We start from the raw sequence: 18,916 nt of genomic DNA, 5'->3' as shown, positions 1-18,916 counted from the left end.
AACCACTCACACAGCCGATTTATTACTTTATTGAATAATAATAATAATAGGCTTTGACAAAATACTGGTCTCATGAATGTTCAGCTGTATTGCTTCATCATGTCAAAATTACTTGAAAGCCAATACATTAAATGTTAATGTCTACAATAATTCACTGAACATGTAAACTTATCTGCACTTGAATAAGTTGAAATAAAACTGAGGGAAAACAGGATTTCCTGCTCCCTCACCTGCCAATAAACTTGATCAATGTACAACCGACATCAGCTGAGTCAGACAACAACACACAGCAATACTGCTTGAAGAAACACTTTCATATTAGTAAAGTAAATTCAAAGCATCTTTACAAGGGTTCCAAAAAGGTTAGTGATGTTCGTAACATTATCTAATCAGCTCAGGCACTGAAATGATGGACATAATACATTTTATAGGTCGTTAGTAAAATGAAATTATGTGACAAGACCTTAAAATGAAACAAACTTATCATGAGTCACTCTGACTTGCTTGTAACGCTAGTTACTGTTTATTAGGAAAAACTACCAGGTCAAAATGCGTGAGCGTAGCTGAGTGGAGGAGTTTCCTGCAAATACAATTAACTTTTTTTGTTTTTTAACCAACTGTTCATAACCTGGACGTACAGTTTCTCTACAAAAAAAAATCCACAAAAAAACAAAAACAAACAAAGGTAAATCATTGGCCTCTATGTTCAGCCTATGCAGTTTCGATCAGTACGAATAAATAAATGCAATTTAGTGAAAAAAATTTCATTTTGGTTCTCAGGATTAAAAAAATATGTTGAAAGAGTTGATGCCTAGTTTTAGTTTCTGTAAGTTCCATCATCAGAATGTGAACGCGTATTGATATCCGTGTACAACGGTGACAACCTGGACGATTCGCGGTGCCAGAATACACGGCAGGCTCGATAAATCGTGATGCTTCATGCTGTGAGGCGCATTTCAGTCCAGCCAGAGATGTTGAGTTTATTTTCTGCCTCTCTTCGTCATCCTCATCAGCAGCAGTTTTTCTTCACGTCCTGTGCAGCAGCTTCCTCCAAGTTGGCACGATATGATTCTAACAGAACAAACAAATTATCACACAGCCTCAAACCTTCCACTGTCATCACCTCAGCATATGGAATTCCGTCCTTACTGATGCTATCTCCTGGTCCGATGCTAGCCGGGCCTCCATTCTCTGTGTCCTTCTGTATGCAGCTCTCAAAGGCCAGGGCCGCTACCCTGAAGAAAAAACCCTGAACATTCTCACCTGAAAATGAGATAGAAGACACAACTTTTACAGTAAATATCGGCATGTCTGTCTTGCATTGTGTTCTTTTTGCACAACGGTGAAGGATCCACACCCTCTTACCACTTTTAGCTGAAACAGCCCAAAACTCTGCATGCATATCTGTCGCTATCCTGATGGCATCTCTTTCTGTCCTCTGCCTTTCTTCTAAGGGCTTAGAACAGAAGACAGCAAGGTAATAAATGAGCGTTATGATATCTCATGTCAGAGCTTTCAACGGGATACGGATGTGCACTCACCAGCAGGTCACTCTTAGTACCGACCAAGAAGATGAAGCAGGAGTTGGGTTCATTTTCTCTCATCGCCTCCTCCAACCACTGGCTGGAGAAGGAAACCAAACCAAATCCAAACAGTGCACCATAATGTTGCATTTGATTTGATATTATCTGAATGGATTTATAGGTGTAAAGTCGTCATTTTACTAATCCAGAAGAATCAACTGATCTGTGTACCTGCTGTTTCTGTTCAGTTAGTTATGCTGAGGTCGATGATGTTCGAATCACCTACCGTGTGTGATCCAGGGAAATGATGTCGGCCATGTCAAAGACGGTGATAATGACTGTGAACGGAAAAATACTGACATTCAACATTTATACAGCTGAAGTGTAAAATCGTAACCAAGCAGCAGAGAGCTGACAGTTTTTACAACAACTCACCCTGAGCGCCTCGGTAGTATGCAGAAGCGATGCATTTGAATTTTTCTTGTCCGGCTGTGTCCCAACTGTATAATAAGACAAGGACGAGGTGAAACATGGAGTACTACTAAACTGCCTGTAGGCCTTTTGAGCTCCAACTACTCACATCTGAAGAGAGAAGGGTACCCCTGATATCTCAAACCTCTCAATCTCAAAGTCCACTCCTATGGTGGCCTTATAGTCTCTTTCAAATGAATCTTTACAAAACCTGCAAATCGAAAAAAAAGCAAATCAGGCCTTTTTTTTTTTGCACCTGACAGCCATTTCAGAAAGTCTGCACATCTTTGCTGGTCAGGATCCAGTCTAGACTTGACACTGATTAATGAAGTACCTGTTTATCAGACAGGTCTTTCCCACGTTCAAGTCTCCAACAACCACCACTTTTGACATTTTCTGTCGGTCCCAACTTGAAAGAAGACAACAAACGAGTTGGAGTGTGTGCATTAATGTTGAGGGCTTCATGAATACTGACATGTAAACTCAACACTCACATGTGACTTCGGGTGGCTCTGTCTTTACAGGCTGCTTTAACCTGAAGGTCCCAGTCTGCCCTCAGCTCCAGACACGCTTCAGGTCTGTAACACTGAACACAGCAAGAACCACTGAACACCTGCTTCAACAGCATTACAGTTGTTATTTCCTACTATAATGTAATGTCAGAAAGACAATCAGGACAGACTGGAGTCCTGCATGAATGAGCTGTTCCCGTTGCATTGTGGTATTTTACAGTCCGCATTTGGGTCTCAAACTCCAACAGGAATCGGGACTTCAAGGGCTGGAGCCACAACACGCTCATGACCGATACGCAGCCCATAATTACCTTGCTCTGACACTGATTTAGCCTTCTAAGAAAGTTAGTTAGATGTCACACACGTCTAATAAATGAAACGTCCTCGAGACTTGTGCCTCCCGTGTTTTTACCTCAGTGGTTTCAGAATAAAATGGAGCTAGAATATCCAGCAGGAGAATATTCAAGATGCTCCTTAGAACATACAAAAGACGGTTTACCTTTGGGAATTCACGGATGACCCTGTCTCTGCTGATGGGCGGTGGGAACGGTATCATCCCGTTCCTGTTAATCTGCATGACGACCTGCAGGGGAGTGGGATTTTTTAGTACTCCCAATATGTGGGTGCGTATTTGCAAAAGGTCACTGGTTCCCTGAAGCAAACACAGCATGAGATCAGAGCGTGAATGCCTTCGTTCCCATTTTGTTCAGTAGTGAACACATCCATGGCATCCCTCATGTTTGAGGGAATAATTTCAACACATAAGCCACCAAGAATAATAATATCGCAGTGGTCTACCATAATGATAAGAACACAGTCACCATCCAGAAAAATACTGATCAAACACTGTGACTTTCTGAAAAGTCCCATCATCGCACAGGTCCAGCCAAGCCCCTCACTAACAGAGGTTAATGTGGAGGACATGAAGTTTTGAGAATATTTAAACTCTGCCTTGTTTTGTTTTATTTCAACATGATATTCATTTTCGTACCGTAGCCAGACGAACATGCTGAGCTAAGTCACGTTTGATATTTTCACAGGCTATACATGATTATCGCGAGGTTTTAAAATGAGGTGACAAATCTGTGTAAGAAATAACGAATCAAGCTAAATGGTCCGCAGCCGTGGCCATCGAACACGGAAGCCAATTGTGGTGTAATTACAGTATATCACCTCCACTTCTTAGTCGAACATCTCACATCTGTCGTCTCTGTCTCTGATCTGAACAGTGAGGTTCTTTAACGAATTCCACGCACCGCTGAGGAAATTTTGTAGAATGTCTCTCCTCCGGACGCCCGCTGTAACCCGGACGCTGTTGTATGTGGAGCTCGTTTCCATGACAACCGTGTGGCTCCTGTGTCACGTGGCACATTCATCCCAACACTTGCATGGACGGTATGTGCTTCACAACCTCAATATTCCGACAGACACTTGATGATAATAGTGGAGTAGTAATGTAGTAATGTATCCCTGTTGTAAGTCTTTTTTTCTCTCTCTCTCTTTTACCTCCCCCTTTTTTCTTCTTTTCTCTTGGTAGTACATGTTTACATGTGAAATGTTCATTAATATACACTGTCCCATCCATCCATCGTCATCTTCCGCTTATTCCTACATTAAGGGTCGCGGGGGGGCTGGAGCCTGTCCCAGCATCAACGGGCGAGAGGCGGGGTTCACCCTGGACAGATCGCCAGTCCACCGCAGGGCCAACATAGAGAGACGAACAACCATTCACACTCACATCCGTACCTACGGTTAATTTAGAGAATCCAATCAGTCTAGTCCTCAATTGCATGTTTTTGGATGGTGGGAAGAAGAACCCACGCATACACGGGGAGAACATGCAAACTCCACACAGAAAGATCCCGTGCCCGAGCCGGGACTCGAACCGGCAACCTTCTTGCTGTGAGGCCACAGTGCTAACCACTGCACCACCCATACACTGTCCCTTTTCAATAAAGTAAAAATAAATAAAAATGTTGGTTATGGTATCATGAAAGAAGGTTTTAAGTCTAATTAAACTCTAATTTCATTCGTACTCTTTCTGATATTTACAGGAATTTTTTTTTTAATTTAGTGATGAAAGACAATTCAACCCAAACTGAATGAAACATAGACCAATAACATCTAACGTTTATTCACTATCATGAGTTATCACACTACTATTGAGCTCTTAGGTCAAAATGAAACACATGTTGTCATCCTAAAATGATATTTGTGAAACAAGGTGTTCATGAACACCACTTTAGTCCATTAATCCATTTCTCTCATCATCCCTTGTCACGGTATTACTAATAATCATCTTAATCATCTCTCTCCACCCTCCCCCAAACACGTGTCTCCTCCTGTGTCTGCATATGTGGACGCATCACTTAGAGAAAAACTAGATTGACAGGTCATAAACAGACAGACATCAAGACAGACCAGCCAAGTGTGAATAAACAATCAGCTGCAAGACAAAAAATACCATTTTAACTCCAGAGGTAAGAGATTCTCGTTTATATTGAGGAAGTGTGTTGTGGTACAGGTTATCAAATCGTCTACTATCCTTAATACGCTGCTGCTTTTACTGATTTGTCTCCACACAATGGGGAATTCTTGACACGTGTACTTGTATACTAATTCTCTAGGTTTTTATTTCACATCAGTTCATTTCATACCGGCAAATATTTACTGGTTCAACAAATTTGTGCAGTTGCTCAGAAACCTGCTTTTTTTGTGATACAGTTATAATCTGATTAATATAATTTGCCGATATATGTTATTTACACAGATACTACAGGCCACTACCTGAACTGTATTTGAGCTGAGTGTTGCTAACTGCTGAGGAAATGCATTGCTCTGGCCACCTGAGATTAGGTGCCTCACACTAATGAACATAGTCAGTTTTATGACTGGTGGAGTTTTGATTAAGACCTTGTCGTTATTAACAGCTCAGCAGCATCAGCGTAATAATTCTCACTAATTGTTCTAGGAATCCAAGAGCTACAGGATACAAGCTGCAGTCGCTGGTCACCTCATTACCCACTCGATGCAATCTGATACAACAACTCTGCCATCAACTCTAATTTATGAATACTTGAAACACTTCTCAGTAGAATGCAGCTCAGGGTCAGAGGTTAATTTGTCATATGAGCGAACGATAATAAGATAAAGTAACATTTTTATCCTTCTCAAGACATTAATTGTTGAGTAAATAACAAAAAAGAAGTCAAAAGTATGACAGAGCTAGCTCACAAATGATCTCATATCATGAACGTAAGCATTCTTACGCAAGTGAACACGTCAGACTGCAGGTAATCTGAGAATAATCTGACAAATTAACTTCAGCCTGGTTTACAGTTAAGTGGCTGTGACAGGTGTCTAATACCCCTTTTAAACCACGGGGCAACCTGGGTGAAACGTGGTCACCATCAAAACTATGCTGGCATAGATACCTGATTAATACCTATAAATAATTTGACCGTATCATACATTGTACCACACACATCTTGAACTGGCCAGAGAATCCTGAAGCGACGCAGTAATCACATGACCAGCAGTGTGTCTGAAATGCTACTGTTTATTCACACACTAACTTGAAGAGATTTTGGTGTGTGAGAACATCAAATCTAATCCAAAAAAAAATTCCACATCATCAATAACATCCACAAGCAGTTTTGCTTGTTTATTGTGCTCTGTGTAGAAGGCACTTAGCATTAGCTGTCCACTGAATGTGATGTGACCTGCCCAGTTACAGCCTGTGAGGTGATTTTTGCAGATCTGCTGCGATGCAGGTCCCGCCAGAGTGGTCTTGACTTGGGGGGACCAAAATTCTGGGCCCCACAAAGCATGACCCTAAAAGTGTAGTGGGCTCCAGGGACAACAACAGACTCACTGGTCAAGGTGTTGATTGCTGGATAGAAAAACAATAAGACCAACAAAACAATACAAACCATTAAGAAATGTAACATTAGTATGTGCAGCACACATACAACACACTAGAAAACAAACAGAATGCAATGAAATACAAAAACTAAGATTAAAAAAATAAAATCAGATGAACAATTTAGTCATGTGAACAAGATTTGGTGTCATTTTAAACACACAAGCTTACATTAACATTCTTTTAATTAGAGGAAAACAAAATAATATAGATATTCCAGATATTTATTTGACATTGTCTTCAGTTCAGGTATGTGGTACATGAAGATGAAGAAAAAAAACCCTAACAACATAACACAGAATTTACCAGAGCAAAACTGGTATTAAAGGTTGTGATCACATCACTTCACCTGACTCTCTCTCTCTCTCTCTCTCTCTCTCTCTCTCTCTCTCTCTCTCTCTCTGTCGCTCTGCAGGATGTCTGATTCTCCCCAAGTAGAGGAGGAGTTACCTGCCAATCACACAGGTCAGATTCCAACATATCAGCAGTGGAGCATTTTATATGTAATCTAATGACGCCAGATGCAGTAGGATGAGAGAAAACTGTCTTTTGCGTCTGTTAATGTTTGAATCGCAGACTGATTGTGTTTGATCTGTGTTTCCAGGACCGAAAGGTGTCATCAATGACTGGCGAAGGTTTAAATTGGACAGTGTGGATCAGAGCATGCCTCAGAGCAAGAGACAGCTGATCAGACAAATGTCCAGTCCACGGGAGGACGATAAGGAGAGGCTCAACAGGAAGGTGGATGAAATGAGAAAAAAAACATAGAATCTCACTCGGGAACACACAGGTGGCGGATATCCATAACATACATTTCCTTTCCTCTAGATGAGTGTGCAGGAGTACGAACTGATACAAGATGAGGATGAACGTTGCCTCAAACGCTACAGAAAACAGTGCATGCAGGAAATGCACGAGCGCCTGAGCTTCGGCCCCAAGTTCACAATCGTCCATGAGCTTGAAAGTGGGGAGGACTTCCTGCAGGTCATTGAGAGGGAACATCGTTTGACCCCAGTGGTGGTCCACATCTACCAGAACGGTGTCAAAGGTGGGGGTTGTTTAATCTCATGTGTTTCTTTTGTGTTGACTCATGTTACAGTGCCTACTGTTATCACACAGTCAGTAACTGATAGTAATATTTGCAGTTATAATACTGTGAAACTGATAATTTCTCAGATGATTGTTGCACCGTGCAAACCAAATACTGCTGCTCCTCTGATCACAACGTAATAGTAGGGCGGTACATCCATGGCTTTTTGTTAAAACATGTAACAACATCCATTGTTCTTTGGCAGGCTGTGAACAGATGAACTCCTGTCTGGACTGTCTGGCTCTGGAGTACTGCAGTGTAAAATTCTGTCGTATCGATGCTGTTTCAACAGGTGCTTCTGAGCGCTTCTCCTCCGAGGTTGGTAAACTCTTAAAATTTTAATATCATGTTTGTGATGAGTTTGTTGTAGCAAAACCTCATGCATGGAACAACTAAGCAACTGACATTCAGAGAGTAATTCGCTTTTGAAAAGTAGACGCAATAAAAGGCATGCGTGCGTGCGTGCGTGTGTGTGTGTGTGTGTGTGTGTCTTTGCATCATTACACGGAACCTGCATGAGCCCATTCTAAACCAAACCATCACTAAATTCAGTAGCAAGTCTATCTGAGCCTATTACACGAGAATGAAATTGAATGCGGTTTGGTTCATGAATTCCTCAAAAGGTTCTCGGTCCTCTGCGGTGGAAACAGCCTGTATGTATATTTAAGACTCTTTTCCTGGGTTTTTCAGAGTTGATAAGATTAGACACTTACACACATAGATGGTTACCAGTTAAAAATTTAGTCTGAATTTAAAACAATCCTGGGAATATTGAGTTTATCTCCACCACTAAATGCTAACATGACAGGCAAGACAGGAGGAGCAAATATAAGTGAGAGCCTTTTAACACCATCAACAGCCATAGTGACATATTTACATATGATATCCTGATGTGGCATTATTAAAGTTTATCTTATGAGAATGTAATTTTCAGTTCTTGTCTTATAATCAGTGACTATGATTGCAGATGAACGTTAGGTTGCCAACATATAATAGATGAACTGGGATAGCGTTAACTTTAAACCTCCTTTTTACTGTACAAAATGAATAAATAATTGTTGTTAGATTCTTAATACTGACAACAAATATGAAATTATAATTGTGCTATAGATTGTGCTATAATAACAATCTACTGAAGTGTTTTAATAAACTCTGTTAATGATTTATTCCTGTGATAAACTTCTCCCAGGTTCTTCCCACCCTGTTGGTGTACAAGGCTGGCGAGCTTCTGGGTAATTTCCTGGCCGTTAACAAAAACTTCAGTGAGGAGTTCTTCGCCACAGACGTGGAGGCATTTCTCAATGAATATGGCCTCCTGCCTGAGAAGGAGTTCACGGCATGCGGAGATGACGAGGAGGAGGGTGGGGAGGTGGAATAGAAGACAGAGGAGAGGAGAACAGAGGTAGAGAGGATGGACAGAAGTGGATGAAACAGGAGGAGAGGTAGTGAGGCACGGAGGAGGCGGATAGTTTATGTTCATCATTTCAGATTTCCTGTCATGACATACAAAAGAGTTAAGAGAACAAACACTTCATGCTCAGGCTAAATAGAACACACTCACCCTCACACACTGATTGTATTTAGAAGTAAACCTCATAGTATGAGAGCGCCTGTGCTGGAATACTGCTTGTACATCGGAACCATAATAAAACTTCTCTTTACCAAATGCTGTCTGGTTGTGTCTAAGAAATGTGTGAATGCGTTATATTGTATTAAGGTGAACAGCTTAACATCAGTCATAAATAACACATGAAGGGCATTGACCGGGCAGGGAGACAGCTCCATAATATTCAGAAGCAGGTTGTGGTGGGAAGAGTGGCGGGCAGGAAGTCATTACCTGTCTCAGGTAGGACACACTGTATTCAATACAACACTTTGTGAAACTATTTAAGATCCAACTGTGACTAGACAGTATAGGGTGTGATACTGGAGTGTAGGAGGAAAAATGAGGAGGAGAGGAAGACACTGAAATCAACACTAGAGAAAGCAAAACACAGTTTTGCTGTAGGAGCTCAGCTGAGGGTGCAGCGTGATCACCTCATCTCATTCCTTCCCAATCGCTTTGGTTTGGTCAATCTACTCGTTCACCTCCAGTCCGGTAGGTGGCGGTAATGCACTTAGCTGTTGTTTCCAATTCGCAATTAAAAGAAGTGGAAGAGGAATACCGAAGGAACAGTGGGACATACCGATTCATCCGAGGACCGGGGCCGTGTTTACAGTGGGGGCAGCAGCGGTAACACCTAACAGATTTAGTCGTCGTGATTTCAGCAGTTCATTCTGATCTGAATCATCAACTCCGAGGAAGATGCAGGATGACGCGCGTTACCTGAAACGGTAAGATATAAGTAAGCTAACGTGGACGTAGCCCGGTATTAACGTAGAATTAACGGAAGGTCTCGGCTATCGTCTCCGTGATACCCTATAATTGCTCTTTGTCGATAACACGGCGAGTACGTCCATGTTTATTATACATACACACAGGTTAATTTATTTTACTCTATAGAAAATTAGCTGTATGGCGCTGACTGGGCGTGTCCACCGTTAGCTAATTAGTGTTTGTTGCGTGAAACACGCACGCTCGCACACACACGATAAAAAACAAGGCACAGGAAGCATATCAAATACAAGCCATATGTCTTGTATTTATTTCCTAATTGAATAATTGCTGACTGTGCTTGTACAGTGTGATTGACAGGAAAATACTGTCATTTATCATTCGAATTATCTTAAAATGATGAGACTGAGAAATTAATTCATTCGATTTTGATGATAAACGTATGTGACACTTCATCAGTGGTCTGAAATCTATTAACAAAGGTAAATGAGGACCTTCACAAAGTTCTGGAACGAATGCTGCATCATTTTCCTGTTCCTCCTAGCAAAGTGACTGCAAGCAGTCTGGATGTCCACCCAACAGAGAAGGCCCTGGTGGTCCACTATGAGGTGGAAGCGTCTATACTGGGGGAGGGTGGTGGTCAAGTACTGGAAGAACGCAAGGAGGGACAAAAAATGTGAGTAAGATTTCCTGAATAGAACTCTCTACCATGTCTATGTTCTTTACCTTGAATCATTCACTCTTAGATCTTCTTTGGAATCTGTTTTTTTTTTTTTTTTTTTTTTTTACAATTCTACAATTCTACAATTTCATTTAGCAGACACTTTTGTCCAAAGCGACGTACAACACAAGCAAGAATTCAGACTTAAGGAAAAACCCATAGGAAGCGCCAAAGTGCTTCAGTTGTGATTTGGTCACAGGTACTGCCATCTAGTGGCAGAAGAAGTGTCGCCTCCCCCTCCCCTTTTTTTTTGTTTTTTTGACAAACATACAACATCACACAACACAGTTAGTGCTACACAATCACTAAGTGCTGGGTCTTGGACCCTCTGACTTATTCTACCCCACAGAACAAAGAGGAGAAGAGTCAGGTTAAGTGCCTAGGTGCTCTCTGAACAATTGAGTCTTCAATTGTCTCTTAAAAGTAGAAAGGGACTCAGCAGAACGCACAGAGTTGGGTAGTTCGTTCCACCATTTGGGAACAACAGAAGATTTTTAGTCCTTATTTTTAGTCCTCAAATTCATCATTTTGTTGGAGAGGAGTATCCAAATTATTAGAAGTTTCCCTTCACATAATAGATTTATATCTGTCATTATTTGTATTTGGTTAGTTTTCCCAGCTGTATTTTAACTGCAGTACAATAATTTTTAACAAGCCTTCATTTGTCACCCTTGTCTGTGTCGTCTCTCTCACTCTCTCCTTCCAGCATTCGTGTGAAAAGTCTCTCTCCCAGTACGGATGTGGGAGCTTTGGCCAAGAAGGTGGTGGAGGAGTGTAAACTCATCTCTTCGTCCCGTCTGCCTCAGGTGGAGCAGCTTCTCTACTACCTGCAGAACAGAAAATCCTCCCATGTGGAGCCCAAAGGTGAGTCACAGCTCACCCTTCATCACAAACCTCATCTGTGTAGAATTTATGTACATTATTCAATTGATAGAATTACTTTATTCATCATTTATGGGATTGGTATTAGTGGGTGTCTTATTAAAGTTTTCCAAGAGAATGTTGGCAGATTTTCAAGATTTCTGAAAACACTTGACGTAGGGACACTGTAACTCCAGTAGCTCCTAATGACTCCTTCTAGACTGGAACTTAAGATCTTTAAGGTTTGACTTGAAGTCTGTCATGAGTTGATTGTTTGCTTTTGTTTTTGTGTCACCAGTGGAGAAGAAGGAGAAAAGAGCAGTTAAACCCAGAGAGCTGACTCCTTTCGAAGGAATGGAGGTAACGCAGTCTGTTCTTTGAGCTCGGACTCATTTTCAGTTGTCAGACAGCATCGGCATTCATTATACATGTTAACCTCTGTAGTTCTCATTATTTACTGAAATTGTCTGAAATTTTTCTTTGCAGCGTTTTTCAAATATTTGACCAGTGTGTGTGTGTGTGTGTGTGTGTGTGTGTGTGTATGTGTATTTTCTCTTCTGTCTTCATAGTTAAATGAGGAGGCCAGTATAACGAGAGTGGATGAGTACGTTGAGCTGCTCTATGAAGGCATCCCAGAGAAGATCCGAGGCTCCGCCCTCATCCTGCAGCTGGCCCGCAACCCTGATAACCTGGAGGAGCTGCTGCACAACGGTTGAGTCAAGCTCGTTGTTAAATTTCGCGGTGGCGCTGCACAGATGTTCCAGCTGCAGATTTGTATTCTACAGACTTAGGAAAACACCTTTGTTTGACAAAGTTTCTCACAAAAGTTGCTTAAAGGGGAAAATAAGAATAATGATGAAAAAAATGTGTGACATCTAATATCTAAAATCTCATCACGATTAGATGTATTTTTTTTTCTCCCTCCAAAATCATGGAGCTCTAATTCACCATGTTTCAAGCATATGCAACAGTTATAGCTAACATTAGCATCTACCACATCCATTGTTGTTGATAGTAATTTACAGGGTTTTCTTTCCCTACACATCTGGGATCTTATATTTTCATCCCAATTTAGAGAGAACTTTAATTTGACTTGTGAATTTTTACACATTGAAAATACAAAGAAGAAACACTTTTTCTGGGTCTTTAAAGAGTAGCTATCTTCTAGCATGCCTAATCAGAGAAGCTGTAAATTCTGTTTTATCCTAATGGAAAATGCCATCTTTTTGGGAAATGCGTGTATTCTTCATCCTCTTCAGAGCCAGATCAGAGGATAGGTGCCCTTCTCTCCTCTGTGTGCTTTAGGAAGCTGAAGTCCACACTAGTTCGTTTCGCACAATAAATGCTGGTGGATGATTACTATTGTTGCTAAGGTGCAATCGAGTTTTAGCCAAATTCCTTCACTGTATAGAGATGGAACTACACTTTGCGTCTCTTCCTGCTGCACTTTAGCCTCTAGTAGTAGTTGTGTCCCTTCTCATGACCGTGGTGTGTTTGTGTAGAGGCAGCTCTAGGTGCTCTAGCCAGAGTTTTACGGGAGGACTGGAAACAGAGTGTGGAGCTGGCTACCATCATCATTTACATCTTCTTCTGTTTCTCCAGGTAACACGAACACAAAGAGTGTCTCTCACACCCATGTCAGCCCCCTGTATTTTAGTCCCCTAATGTGTGCACATGTTCTCCTTCCTCCAGTTTCTCCCAGTTTCATGGAGTGGTGAGCCATTACAAAATAGGTGTGCTGTGTTTGAGCGTGGTCGAACACGAGCTGAAGAGACATGACGTGTGGCGCGAGGAGCTACGCAAGAAGAACAAAGCTTATATCCTTTATTCGACTGTTTTCTCTCTTCCTCTCCATGCTCTCCTCTCTCTCTATTCTGGACTTTTTTTAGTTCATGCCTGTACCACATTTGTTCCTTATTGTTCCGTTGTGTACGCGAGTCAGCACCAGAGAACGGCTCTCTGAGAAGAGACCAGGACAAAGCTCTGAGGAAATACCAGACTTTTCTGGCCAAACAGGAACAGCTGCTCAGAGGTGAGCTCCTCACACACACACACCGGCCATGTGTTTTTCTTTGCTGTGTTGATGCAACACTTCCAACCAACTAAAGATCAGCTCCACATGTGCGCTTGCATAGATGACTCAGCGAGATTAGTGCTGCATAATCATTTCCTGCATCATCACCAGAAGTATGAGTGCACCACAGCTGCGGTGACACAATTGATTGAGGAAAAACATTGATGGGCAAACATAAGCCAATATGTAGCGTTGGAGCTGGATAAACGTGAATGGATTTTACATTTTACATTTCTTGTCTCCTTCACATGCTCATCTCTTCCTGTACTGTCCTCCAGTGTCTCTCTACCTCTTGTTGAACCTTGCTGAGGACACGAGGACGGAGCTGAAAATGAGGAATAAAAACATAGTCGGCCTGCTGGTCAAAGTTCTTGATCGGGATGACGAGGAGCTTCTGGTGCTGGTGGTATCATTCCTCAAGAAACTGTCTATTTTCCTGGAGAACAAGAATGACATGGTGAGCTGAAAAGATGGACACATGAATGACTCTCATTAGACAGGACAGGAAGGAAGGAAGGAATGTGTTTAAATAACTACGAATTTCACTATTAGATATTTGTACCTCAACTGAAACTCCTAGTGCCTAATATTTATCGGCTCCCTGTGTAATCGTGTGTTACACTAACATTCAGTACCTCCTGCTGTCATGATCTAGGTTCAGTGATGCTGTGTTTTTGTGTTTGGGGTTATCAGGCTGAGGTGGATACTATAGACCGACTAGCTCGTCTGGTTCCGTGTGACCATGAAGACTTGTTGAACCTGACACTGCGTCTGCTGCTCAACCTCTCCTTCGACTCAGGACTCAGAGCCAAGATGGTGGAAGTTGGACTGTTGCCTAAACTGACAGCCTTGCTGGGTAACAGTTCACCCTATCACAGTAGTGTGCAGTATGCAGTACTGTAAACAGAACAGGAGGCATTGTTCACAGCAACAGTGATTACAGTGAGCTCAGATTATTCCGTGTTTGTGAGTTGTGTTGTTTGTAACTTTTTTTCCCAACCACCAGTCAGTAATTATTGTATGAACCTTGTTACTGACTTATGTGTGTGTATGTTGTCATTCAGGTGATGAAAACAACCATCAGGTCATCATGCGTATCCTCTACCACATCAGCATCGATGATGCCTTCAAGGGCATGTTTGCTTATACTAATTGCATACCTCAGGTACAAGAACTTCCTGTTTAACATGGACTTTTATTTTGGCTTTGATATTCATGCGATGTGTGTGTGTGTGTGTGTGTGTGTGTGTGTGTGTGTGTGTGTGTGTGTGTTTGAGTAGCTAATGCGAATGCTGTATGAACACGGTGAGGGAGACATTGAAGCTGAGCTCATCTCCGTCTGCATCAACCTGGCTGCTAACAAGAGGAACGCACAACTTATGTGTGAAGGTAAACTTGTATGACTTCATGTCATCTGATCACTACCAGTGAACCGGACAAGATACCTGATGCAAGAATATGTAAGAATATACAGTGAAACTGTGTTTCTGTGAGTGATGAAGTCTGTCTGTGTCTTCAGGAAATGGGTTGAAGATGCTCATGAAGCGAGCACTGAAGATGAAAGACTGCCTTTTGATGAAGATGATCAGAAACATCTCACAGCATGATGGACCGACCAAACCTCTGTTCATTGTGAGTTATGGATACACATAGTTTCTGTTATTAACTGATCTCCGCTAGCAAATAAGACCACTATGATAGCCCTCCAGTAGTGCTCCGTGATGTGATCATCTACCGTTTCTGTCTATGTAGGACTACGTAGGTGACTTTGCAGCAGAGATCCGTGCAGAGGAAGAGGAGGAGTGGGTTCTTGAGTGTCTTGGGACGCTGGCAAACCTCACAATCAGTGACTTGGATTGGGAGCTGGTGCTGAAGGAGTACAACCTGGTACCCTACCTCAAAGACCGGCTCAAACCAGGTGAGAACGTTTTGCTGCTGCTCCTGCCGGTTGCACTGACATTGTTGAAGCCTTCCTAAAAGACCAGGTGTAAATCTTAGTTTCTATAGTAACAACTGAAATTTGTAACCACAAGGGTGGAGACTTGTATTTGTGTGTGTTTCAGGTTCGTCAGAGGATGACCTCATCCTCGAGGTGGTGATAATGATTGGAACCGTCTCCATGGATGATGCCTGTGCTGCCATGCTGGCCAAATCTGGAGTAATCCCCGCCCTTATTGAGCTGCTGAATGGTAACACACACACACACACACACACACACACGTCTCAGATTCTGTTAAAGATGTTTGGTGGTTGTCAGTATCAAGGACTGAAGTAGTCAGCACTCAGAATGTTTACATGTTAATAATAAGTTAGACTAAAACTGGACTTCTGAAATACTTGTAAATATGTTGAACACATTTCAAAGTTGGACGAACTTTCCTTGATGATAACAATGATTTTGAAAATTGACCATACTATACTATTCCATTAGAGTGAAAATTTCCTGTCTGGCTCGAACCTCACTGTGCCGATTGATGCACTGTCCATCAAAACTAGACTCACTGCTATTTCTTGCAAAGCAGCGGCTGTTCAGGATTGGATACATGTTAAACTGACTGGCCGGTCACGCCTGAAACCGGCCCATTCAGGTCCCTGGAGGGGCAGTAGGTGCATCCCTACCGGCATGTGTACACTTCACTCAGCCCCAAATTTGCATGGCGTTCTATAGATATTCTTTCAAAGTCAAAGAAGCATCCTTGACACAGAGAAACGCTCCTGAAATGTTAAATATGCAGTTAATAGCTTATTTCTGTGTGTTGCATGTAGCCCAGCAGGAGGACGACGAGTTTGTGTGTCAGATCGTCTATGTCTTCTATCAGATGGTGTTCCACCAAGCCACTCGAGACGTCATCATCAAAGACACTCGTATCCTCCCCTTAGCGCCCTCTCTCTGTTTAAAGCTGTGATAATCCACGTTGTTGGTAGGTTACACACCACTCACTGTTGCTGATGACCCTACAGAGAACTATCCGCAGTTCCTCTCAGCTGGATGGAGCTTTATAGAGGTTTTTTATATCAGTGTTCATTTTTACAGCTGCAACTTTGGTGGACTCCAGCTGCTCTACTAGTGGGTTTTTTTGACTACGCAGTCTGCTGTTTTTAGAGGAAAGGCTTTCAAAAGCCCCTGCACAGCATAAGAGAGCTAAAGGAGAGGGAATTTTGGATATGCATTCACTGGGTGAACAGAAACATGAGACCAAATGAATACAAAAAAAATCTCCATAATGCTGGATGTGGAAGGAAGCCACTGTTGAGGTAATTACCTGTTTCCTGCTGAGATGGTTGCGTATCTCTTAATAAAATTCAAGATTTTAATGAACATCTTACAGCTGAATTATTAAAGACTTCATACGAAGTGAGATGAACTGAAAAGACTCTTCAACACCCCTGAAGAACTTCTGTAGTTTCATTTTTTTTTTCCTTAACTGCCCCCCCCCCTCCCAGAGGCCCCTGCCTACCTGATAGATCTGATGCATGACAAGAATGCTGAGATCAGGAAAGTGTGCGACAACACCCTGGATATTATTGCTGTGAGTGAAACAATCATTACTGATGTAGGAAGTAACACAAGTCTGTCTGTCCCTCTCTCAGTGTTTGTATTTTTTTTTTCTTGTCTTCCAGGAGTATGACGAGGAGTGGGGGAAGAAAATTCAGTCAGAGAAGTTCCGTTTCCATAACAACCAGTGGTTGGACATGGTTGAGAGTCGCCAAGCTGAGTCGGAGCCTTATCTCTATGATAACGAAAATGACAGGACCGATCTGTTTTACAGCGCAGGTATACACACACACACACACACACACACACACACACTCGCACACAAGCCATAATAAATAGATCAACCTGAGATGCTCCGACACAGTTGTTGGTAGAATGACAGAAATCATTGGCTATGTCAACATGGATGGCGGTGCTGTGATATTTTCCAGATTAAGACGATACTCTGAATAACTTGCCATATTAACAGCATTTTTTTTTGATTAGCTTAAACTAAATAAGGTCATACAGACTAAACAATAATCAGATGAAGATGTGCAGTGTTCCAATCTTCGTGGGTTGTAGACATTTACACATTGATCATACTGTGAGTTCTACCTGTTTTTGCAGCATTTTGCGACACGTACGCCAGTCAAACTACTTCACGACACATTGTCCAGAGTCGGCTTGGAACTCAATATTTTGCTTCATTAACAAGAAGTCACTTGAAATATACTGCAGTCAAAATCAGACAGAAGTGGTTTCAGGTCAGATTCCCTCAAGGAAACTGTAATGTGGGCGTGTCTTCAGTGGTTCGTCTGCCTCTTCTCTGTAGCAGGTTAACGGGGTTAGAAATGGAATATTCCAAAAGCAACTCTAAGAAAGTATTGTCTCATTTAGAAGCGTATCCACAGTTGAATGATTGCAGTCCGTGTCACCAGTAATCTGTGGACAGCCCCATTTGGTTCGGGGGTTTACACAAACGTAGCAGAGAACTGGCTGCATACACTGTCAGCATGAATATATTTCAAATTTAAAAATACACAACGACTTCATACATTCAACTTCATCAGTGTTAATATGAGGGACGTTAGATATTAGAGGAGAGACTTGTGATTACTTAACAACAAATAACAAATCATTCAATGGTACACTTTGCTGGGGTTTAGATGGAATAACTCCAGCAGATGGTTCCGTCAGCCCGGATTTCTTCGGTGACCTTCAGCTTCAGAATGGAGACTGGCACCATACAGGGTCAGTAACAGTGACACTACATCACATGATCTAAGTGTGCGAATAAAGACGCCGTCCAATCATCGTCAATCTGTAATTGTTGCAAGTAATCATTAAACGCAATAAGAATGTGAAGACGTCCGTCTCGATGAGTGAAGTTTGAGAACATTTCAATATATATGACATTAAAAACAAACCTTTGTTTTCCAGAGACAGCAACGATGTCTTTGACCAAACCAGCTCATCTCCGGGACGACCAGTGACTGCATATGGCTTCCGACCTGATGAGCAACCCTTCTATCAGTATCAATAGACACACAATACACACACACACACGCCTGGTGTGTGTGTGTGTGTGTGTGTATTGTGTGTGCGCAGTACTTCAGGGTGCCTTGTCACCTTAGAACCACTCCCCATCTACGTCCTGCATGTGCACTCTTAACTTAATATTTCTAGATTGACTTGAACTCCATGACAACACTCAGAATACAGGAAACACACTAGAACTACAACTAATAGCTGAGTTATTAAATAAATGCATTCCATTGCTTGATTGTCATATTGTACAGTTACACGTTCAGATAAGTCTTCCTTTCCCACCAGTCTTAGTTCACAGCAAGGAATGGAAAGAGAGAACTTCTTGCATGTTTTTTTTTTTTAGCAAAAAATCACTCATCTAACATTCACTACAGTGTGTAA

General features: G+C 41.9%; 3 protein-coding genes across 4 annotated transcripts; 2 read left to right on the top strand and 1 right to left on the bottom strand.

Moving 5' to 3' along the window:
- Positions 1 to 23: 23 nt before the first annotated feature.
- On the bottom strand, positions 24 to 3,848 carry rab36 (RAB36, member RAS oncogene family). 2 transcript variants are annotated; one of them, XM_086203897.1, is made up of 11 exons: positions 3,763 to 3,848; positions 3,006 to 3,089; positions 2,489 to 2,580; positions 2,329 to 2,403; positions 2,104 to 2,205; positions 1,959 to 2,023; positions 1,810 to 1,861; positions 1,542 to 1,623; positions 1,366 to 1,456; positions 1,150 to 1,263; positions 24 to 1,071 (listed from the first exon to the last, which is right to left on the bottom strand). In XM_086203897.1, the coding sequence occupies exons 2-11, from the start codon at positions 3,081 to 3,083 to the stop codon at positions 1,010 to 1,012; spliced, it is 813 nt and encodes a 270-aa protein (XP_086060023.1). In that variant the 5' UTR covers positions 3,084 to 3,089; positions 3,763 to 3,848; the 3' UTR covers positions 24 to 1,009. The 2 variants fall into 2 exon arrangements, with proteins under 2 accessions (XP_086060023.1, XP_086060024.1); XM_086203898.1 differs by having other exon boundaries at positions 3,680 to 3,777.
- A 994-nt stretch (positions 3,849 to 4,842) lies between these two features.
- On the top strand, positions 4,843 to 9,178 carry LOC147261728 (phosducin-like). Its single transcript, XM_086205007.1, has 6 exons — positions 4,843 to 4,986; positions 6,844 to 6,893; positions 7,033 to 7,169; positions 7,257 to 7,476; positions 7,724 to 7,836; positions 8,708 to 9,178. The coding sequence occupies exons 2-6, from the start codon at positions 6,845 to 6,847 to the stop codon at positions 8,894 to 8,896; spliced, it is 708 nt and encodes a 235-aa protein (XP_086061133.1). The 5' UTR covers positions 4,843 to 4,986; position 6,844; the 3' UTR covers positions 8,897 to 9,178.
- A 495-nt stretch (positions 9,179 to 9,673) lies between these two features.
- Positions 9,674 to 18,595, top strand: LOC147261727 (kinesin-associated protein 3-like). Its single transcript, XM_086203896.1, has 20 exons — positions 9,674 to 9,852; positions 10,398 to 10,529; positions 11,281 to 11,438; positions 11,734 to 11,795; positions 12,005 to 12,146; positions 12,938 to 13,037; positions 13,128 to 13,252; positions 13,369 to 13,467; positions 13,788 to 13,966; positions 14,203 to 14,365; positions 14,574 to 14,674; positions 14,790 to 14,898; positions 15,029 to 15,141; positions 15,262 to 15,427; positions 15,573 to 15,698; positions 16,276 to 16,374; positions 16,954 to 17,039; positions 17,131 to 17,284; positions 18,154 to 18,238; positions 18,428 to 18,595. Exons 1-20 carry the CDS (start codon positions 9,824 to 9,826, stop codon positions 18,528 to 18,530), a joined length of 2,331 nt encoding a protein of 776 aa, XP_086060022.1. The 5' UTR covers positions 9,674 to 9,823; the 3' UTR covers positions 18,531 to 18,595.
- Positions 18,596 to 18,916: the final 321 nt, after the last annotated feature.

Source organism: Aulostomus chinensis, chromosome 5 (genome assembly GCF_037954235.1).
Source record: "Aulostomus chinensis isolate RoL2024-O1b breed Wild chromosome 5, RoL_Achi_v1.0, whole genome shotgun sequence".
NCBI classification, from domain to species: domain Eukaryota; kingdom Metazoa; phylum Chordata; class Actinopteri; order Syngnathiformes; family Aulostomidae; genus Aulostomus; species Aulostomus chinensis.
The sequence above is the reverse complement of the archived record's forward strand: the minus strand, read 5'-3'. Positions and strand labels throughout refer to the sequence as shown.